An 8,205-nucleotide genomic window follows, 5' to 3' on the forward strand; every position below is an offset into this window, starting at 1 on the left:
GCCCTTTTCCCAGGATAGTTTGGTTCATGGTTGTGCAGTTGCTACAACTACACATGGACTGCCCCACGAATGAACCTCTCCTCACGGATTGATGGGAACAGTCTCATGAGCGCACGCCTATGGCCCAGAGAAAGGAGATCAACGCCCTCATCAACCTAACAATGTTTACGATCTGGAAAGAAAGAAACAACCGAGTCTTCGAAAATAAGCATGAGCTGGAGGCGCCGATAAGATAATAGCTGAGTGGCGCATATGGCTGTTGTTAGCCTGGCGTGTGAAATAGGGTGCGGTTCGAACGACGGTCTTGTATGAAATGCAAGCGTTGTCTGAAATAGGTGCAGGGTGCTACGGCCTTTGTAAACTGTAAGCTGATCTTCTATTCTTGTCCCAATCTTATAAATCAACACGCAAAACTCTTGCGTATCCTGGAAAATAAAAACAGAGCTCGCCCACTTGTCCCAATGCTAAAAGCTTGTATTGTTAATTTGCACTTAAAATTTCCAGATGCTGCGGTCTAGGCTGTGAAAGCATTGCACCTACTCGCGTTCGTATGCCATCTCTCTTAATAAATTAGGTAAACGCATTATAGCCACACAATTCGTACCTCCACGGCTGTAGAGAACCAAGCAATTATCCACCCTCAAGAGAATCTCTAGGTATGCCGGAATCGTCATGTCCATGGCCGAATTGTGTCTACCGTGATTTCACGGGGAGACAAGAAGAAGCAATGCAAGTGGGGGTTGGGGGATAGAGAACAACATGAAGTCAGAGGCAATAGTCTCATTTTGCAAAAGCTTCTGTGATGATTCTCGCAGTTGTCTCCAATAATACGGCTTAGGATTTAGCAAAACCGCATTAGTTTCATCCTTGGCTTTGCAGGGGCATCACCATATCCGTCTCCTCTCTCTTGCGCCGCTAATAACTCTTTTTTCTCCATTGATATCGCCGTCTTGATGATTATTCTTGCGGTCGTCACTAACGAAAGATATCGGCGGAGGAAATCTGTCATCATACAAGTTGTTGGCAGTGGCACAAAATAGCCAATAATAAGATGTGGTTATTTGTGCCGAAATGGTCCGAGCGTTGTTACTGTTTACGAAGAGAATACATAGTGAAGTAAATGTCATGGTTTATAAATAAGGCGTTGGAAATGCACATGAAAATTGTAATGTATTACAGTATTCACGATGACGCAGACGTTAACAGTGTATACTACAGTATGTTCTGATATATTTTAATGAAAACATATCCGGCGCTTCTCTCTTGCGCCGCAAACAGCTATCTTTTCTCCGCTGATGTCACCGTCGTGTTTGGTGATGATCCTTGAGGTCGTCTCTAACGGAGGATATCGGTGGAGGATATCCACGCATTAGTTTCGTACGTTCATTATACGAGCTCTTAACAATGGCACATGCTAATATTATGTGCTCATTTGGGATGAAATGGTGTGATGCCTTGACGGTTTGCAAGTAGAAAAAAACATCAAAAGTAAATGCCACTATTTCAAATATGAGATGGGACGAATTTCTCGATAAAGTGATGGAAATGTGGAGTGCCCATAATGACGGAACACTGGTTAATTGATTTATGGAGGTGGATGAACTCCTAACCCTCAACGGGAGACTACGTTTGATAACAAGGTGCCTACGGTAGGACGATGTGTTATTGTGTGAGGGTGGTGGTATGACAGCGTGTGTGTTCATATTGTACTAAAGAAAATCATGGGCACCGCTAGGCACCGGCGCACCGACCGAAAATTTCGGCCGGTCCAGCCCTAGCCACTCGAGAGCAGCGCAACGGTTGGATCTGGAGAAAAAAAATTGCCCCAGCTTCTTCTTCCTCTGGTTCGATCCCCTCGCTCGGGCTGCGCCGCGCCGCACCTCCTATCCCTTCCGATAGCCGTCGTCGTCGCCGGTCCGCACCCTCGCCGGCCATCCCCGTCGCCGGTCCCTACCCTCGCCGCCCGTCCCCATCGCCGCTTCGAAACCTCGCCGGCCGTCCTCGTTGTCGCCGCGACGCATGAAACAAAACTACATCTGCGGGTGCAGCTTGCAGCGGCGACGCTTGTAGCTCTCCCCGGTTGTTGCTCCTCCGCCGCGACTCACCATTGATGCTCATCGTTGCATGAAATTGCGTCGACGGCGGTTACCAAGCAATCAACTGTGATTGCATCTCCAGTGGCAACGCACGCCGGTTGAAGCTTTTCGCACATACGATTGAAGCCTTCTCTACAATGGATGCAACTTTTTTGATTATGCAGTGTATGCAGTGGCGGAGACAAGGGGGGGCGAGCAGGGGCCTGGCCCCCCCTAACGATCGAGGAAACCACGCATTAGTTAGCCATAAACGTACCAATTTTATCTACTTGCACGTACTAGGCCTCCCTAATCTCAAGCAATATGGAGAAAAGAAAAGGTCCATGAGAAGCCACGTACTGGGCCCTCCTTGTCTCAAGTATAAAAACAGGAAAAAGAATAGGCCCATGAGATGCCTACCGGCCTCTACTAAGTCTCATAGGCCCTTTCTCAAAAAAAAAACTACGTCTCATAGGCCCTAGTGTACTTAGACTCTTTTTTGTGAATGGTGTGCAGTTAGACTCTGCCGTGATTGTCTCAAAAAAAAAGTTAGACGCTGCCGTGATTAACGCAGGCAGTTAGCGATAGCGCAATCAATTATTGTATTATTATTTTCAATTCTCATCTTGTACTGTATATGGCAAAATTATATAAACAGATTTTTGCTCTTTTGCTTGCGTGATGTATGACGCCAATTCTGAAAATTGTAGATCAGCGGTTATAAAGAGAAAATGCCGTCAAACATCGGAAAAATTATTTCATTTTGATGCATGGTTTGATGGAAGACGACTTCGCTTTGGCATTGCATGATAATCCATATGGAAATAAGGTTTAGCAGCTAAATTCTCTTCCGATGAAACTACTTTTCCTTTTTATTTTACTGACATCGTAGAGTCAGATTTAAACTTATACAAATAAAACATGTTCTACAACGCCTAAGTGATAATTTTTTATAGTATTATGGTAGATATTTTTACCATTTTATATAGCGTCGAAGTGGTAAATTATTATATAAAAGCAAAATTGTTTTTATTTGCATTGGCCCCTATGTTGAAACCGTAGCTCCGTCGTTGAACTTGGCCCTCCCTATACTCAAATCCTGGCTCCGCCCCTGAGTGTATGGTTGTAGCTTTCTCTTTCAATGGTTGTAGCTTTTTGCATCTACGGTTGAAACTTTTCTATCAACGGTTGCAACTATTTTTCTTTGTAGCAGTCCTGGTTAATGCTTTCCCTATCGTTTCGGTTGAAGCTTTTTTCATCAAGGGTCGTAGCATTTTATGTCAACGGTTGTAGCAAAAAAGTTATTCGCTTCCAGCAAAAAACCTTGCCGCTGCAGCCTGCCGTCGTCATTGTAGCAAAAATGTTAAACGGATGTAGCTTTTGCGGTTGCCGATTGCAGCAAAAAAATGACGTGGTTGTAGCAAACACAAAAAAAAAACAAAAAAAGTTTCCAACGTTTTCAGAAAAGCTCCGACTGTGGTTTGGAAAAGATTCAATCGTGTATAAAAAAGCTTCATCCGTTAAGAAACAAAGCTTCAACCAGGCCTGCGACCAGAGAAAAAGTTGCGAACATTGACAGAGAAAGCTTCAACCGTATATAGGAAAAGCTTCAACCGGCTACCGGCGATGGAAAAAGCCGTGGTTGCAGCCCACGGTCACCTCGGTCATCGCCGTCACACACCCCGGCCTCTGCGGGGTTCAATCAGCGTCGCCGTGGTAGCACCCTGTCGCCCCGGTTGCAGCATCTCCCGTGGTCACCCCCCTCGGTCGCCGGCGAGATGGAATGGTCACCGCCTAGAGCCATGGCGAGCTTCGAGCGGGGAATGGAGGCGTGGTGCTGGGGGGGGGGGGGGGGGGGGGGGGGGGGGGGGGGGGGGGGGGGGGGGGGGGGGGGGGGGGGGCAGAAGAAGAGGGCGGCGCGCGCCCCCGGCGAGCTGCGCGAAATGTGGGGGAGCTGCGATGAAGGAGATGCGAGGAAGCGGGAGCGACCGGCCCAATGTTCCGCTGGTGCCCCGGCCCCAAACATTTGCCAAAAATCATTCCGAAGTGTAGAGCTTGTGTTTGGATTTCCTCAAACCTGCGAAAAGTTGCACCCCAGAATTCTTTTGACGCAAAATCCCAGGAACCAAGCACCATGTCAACCTTTCTTCTTTTTTCCGTCCGAAATTCAGTTTAACAAAAATGACGTTATCCAAAAAATGTTTCATATGTGTAATTTGGTCAGAAACTGCACGAGCATTCACAAAAAAAAGAAAGAAAAGAAAAACACCGAGTACGACACAACATAGTGGATACACCACCACTAACGGCACATACTCACACAACATTGACCAGAGTCGTGGTCGCTTTAAGAATGACGAAGCCATAATAGACATCTCGGCGGAAACATCACCTTCTACTGAATAATATTCCGCCTTATGAGACACGGCTACATTTGGTTTGCTCTCCGGTACAACGGTTGTATAACTACCCCGCTAAAACCATTCAACCACATGTTAGTTTTGAGTGAATATTTTTTGATGGCCTTCCCATATTATTACCACACAAGCTTGACGAGCAAGTGGTAAGTGATGCACAAGGTCTCTGCACATCGATAGCCTAATACTAGTACATATACATACACACGTATATACGTGCAGGGTACGTACACACAGACACAAGGAGGACAAGTTAAACAGCGGAGATCGATGACGACATGGATGCGACGGTGGCGGCCGCCGGCGCGCACGAGCTAGCTGTGCTTGCTTCATAGAATGGCCGGATCAGCCAGCTAGCTCAGCTAGACGTCGATGACGCGGAAGGCGTCGCGATTCTTGATGACGACGTCGTACATGTGGACGGAGCTGAACTGGCCGAAGTCCTTGGGGAGGGAGATGAGGTCGACGGAGGAGCGCTTGTGGAACCTGAGCATGCAGTCGCCGGCGGCGCCACCCCCGCCGGCGTAGTAGCGCTCCCAGCCGAGCGCGAGGAGCTTGCGCTCCAGCGAGGCGTAGGAGGCGACCACCTCCCCCGTGGGCGTGTGCAGCAGCGCCTTGCGCCGAACCGCCCCGCCGCCGGGAGGTCCCGCCGCCGACGCCGGGTGGTTCTCCACCAGCTTCACCACCCCGTTGCGGAACACCCACACGCCAGACATGGCGCTATGTGTGATATGGTGATCTTTCTCTGGGTAACTTGATGGCCTGGATGTGTACTTGATTAGTGTGGCGTGTGTACTTTGGTGGTTGTTGAGGCTGGGATGTGGAAAAGGATGGGGCGTGGTGGGCTATAAATAGAGGCGGCCGGTGCATTGCCGCCAGCGGTGCACTGCATGATACGTACGTTACGTCTCGATGGCGAGAGCGCACGCGCGCATGGCCCCGCCGTGTTTATTCACACTGGGCGAGACAGTGCTCGATTATATGTACTCTGGTATTTTTTTTTCTAGTTAAGATCTCTATCGGATAGAGATAAGATCTACCAGTAAACGATGTGAGAAGCGGACCGGTAGAATGGTTAGAAGTATACTGGTATCTCTAACCCATCAGGGTTCAAGTTTTAGGCTTAACGTTGGTGCTTTGAATTTATTCGTCAATCCCAGAAAAGAAAATTACAATCAAAACCAAAAAATCCCCTGAACTTGACACTGATGCCCATCACCTGCCTCTGCACCACAACAACAACCACAAAAAAAAAAGACAGATCACCTCCTTATCGGAACTTGACGCAGCTTCACTACTGATGCAGTTTTGTGGATCTTCAAGGTTACTCACTAGAACCGAAGCCATTGTCGTTGAACTAATTAGACCGGGGTAACACCCTGGACATGCCGTCGAACTCTAGATCTATCATCCCGATGCCGGAGGAGAAAATCATACCTGCCTTCCACCAACCACAAACCCAACACACAATCCGTCTTCTAGATGCCGTTAATGCAGACCACTTCAGCGCGTCCGTACTGGAACAGTCGTCGTCGCAACAGTACACAAGTCCGCCACAAGAATGTCGTCGCCACCACGACATGCCCGCTTGGATAGGCTAGTTCCCAAACCCATCACCACTCATACAGTTGATCGCCTTGTTGAGGAAGGAATTTGAGCTTCTTTATTCAGCATCGCTGCCACCGCCGAAGCCAAGATGTCCAATGACCCAAAATCTAAGCCACTAAGCCCCTAAAACCTAAAGCTACATGATCCGGGCGCACGGGATCAGGCGACCCCCCTGACCATCGACGACTGAGAGGTTGTCGGCCGACGGGAGCCACCAAAGGACGGTGCCGAAAGATTGGCCTCTCCTAACAGTGGCTAGTATTCTAGTCACCTGGCACCAGAGAGGAAAACGCTTTACACGTGGCTTATGAGCGTCTGCATCTATACTGCGGTCAGTCATTGCTGCGAGCGGTGCACTGCATGATACGTGCATCGTCTTGATGGCGAGAGCCCACGGGCGCATGGCCCCGCCGTGTTTATTCACTCTGAGCGAGAGATTGCTCGATCGAATATAAGTACTCAAGTATTTTTCTCTAGTTAAGATCTCTATCGGATAGAGATAAGTTCTACCAGTAAACAATGATGAGGAATTTCGTATACCGCACACGTGCATGTCCAAGTGGTGATGTGCATATCGGCGTGACCTGGCCGATCCAGAAATGGACGGCCGGCATGGAACGGAATGCCTGCGCGGTTGTACGTGCAGCATCTCATTCGCCACGGCATGTGCCAACCCTATGATGTTGGACAGTAGATACTCTGTGTAGGAGGAGACCATGCATGCATCTAAGATACGTACGTGTAGTCAGCTGCAGCTAGTATGTACGTGTAGGCAGTAGAGTCTATCTTAGCCATTAAGATACGTATGTGCTCACAACACAGATACACGCATATCAAATGTGGTAGCTATCAAGTTTCGGCCGGAATCTCGCTTGTTGGTGACGACGACTCGTCAACTTGCCGTTATGTGCACGCATGCATGCTAGTACCCCCTACTCCTACGAACGTTCTTCGATTCTTCTGCGGTGCGAGGTGCAATTTGATGCTCAAGCGCGCGCGTATATACGGTCGGCTGTACGTATGATGTGATCCATGAGCAACGGCTGACGTGCGGCCGGCCAACGGGAATCATTCCATACACACATCTTCTATATCTAAATAGTTAGCCCCACTAACTATTTCTCGCGACATGCAATCATGCCACATCATCGCACTACATATATAAAAAATGGCCTACTCCCACCACCATATGTCTCTCAACATGCAGCCAAGCCACTTCATGACATGCATGAAAGAAGGACCCATCTCAACAAGGAAACATACATGAAAACTTCCATTCTATTATGCTATATATATTTAATAAAGATTTTACTACTATATAGTAATTAAACATAATAAATTATATGTATTTTTAGTTTTAGCTTTTTATATTGTTACTTCAAATATTCATTTTTCGTACAACGAATCACAATGGAACGTGTTGCAAAATATTCCCGTAACAACGTGCGGGATATCACCTAGTATCATTAACTTACACGTTTAATATTATTAAGTTGCCTGAATTTAGCCTCGGGTCTCGGGGTGGCCCTTATTGACTTAGGGCGCCTCGCATTCCGGAGGCCATTTGGGACTGCGAAACTTGTCGCCTGGCAGGAACTCCTTGAGTGTATCGCCCTTTAGTCCCCAAACATGGATTAGACGAGCGATCACATCCCTTGGCATCTGGAGTCTTCGGGCCGCTTCTCCAGCAAGTCGCTCTACTAGGCAAGTGCGGCAGCTCCTGGCCCAGAACCTCTCGCATTAATCTAGGCGATTATACTGCCGCTGAAGATTCAGATCTTCCTGTGGCAATGGATTCGGGGCCGGGTACCTAGAGGTACTCAGGAGGAATGGCCCTGGAGATGGGATTTGCCCCTTGTGTGGGACGAGGGAGGACTCGAATCACATCTTCTTCACCCGCGTGTCCGCGCAATTCCTTTGGAGTTGCTTCCCGGAGGTGGTTGGCGGACGTTGCTGTAACAACAACTTCCCCGACCTCTTCAAGGAAATCCAGGCCTCTCTGTAGCGTTCCTGCTACATTAGGTGACTGGGTATTGGGGTTCCCGCATGGACGCTATGGACAGTCCAAAATAACTTGTGATCCAGCGTGTGCTTCTTCGACGAGC

At 48.4% G+C, this 8,205-nt stretch overlaps 1 protein-coding gene across 1 annotated transcript; it reads right to left on the reverse strand.

Annotated features, from left to right (window-relative positions):
• Positions 1–4,447: 4,447 nt before the first annotated feature.
• LOC125549095 (flowering-promoting factor 1-like protein 2) lies at positions 4,448–5,314 on the reverse strand. Its single transcript, XM_048712582.1, has one exon. The coding sequence runs from the start codon at positions 5,206–5,208 to the stop codon at positions 4,855–4,857; it is 354 nt and encodes a 117-aa protein (XP_048568539.1). The 5' UTR covers positions 5,209–5,314; the 3' UTR covers positions 4,448–4,854.
• Positions 5,315–8,205: the final 2,891 nt, after the last annotated feature.

Source organism: Triticum urartu, chromosome 3, assembly GCF_003073215.2.
Source record: "Triticum urartu cultivar G1812 chromosome 3, Tu2.1, whole genome shotgun sequence".
NCBI lineage: Eukaryota > Viridiplantae > Streptophyta > Magnoliopsida > Poales > Poaceae > Triticum > Triticum urartu.

Bases quoted from the DNA above. Each gene is read 5' to 3' on its own strand.
- LOC125549095 (XM_048712582.1), bottom strand. From the start codon at position 5,208: ATGTCTGGCGTGTGGGTGTTCCGCAACGGGGTGGTGAAGCTGGTGGAG.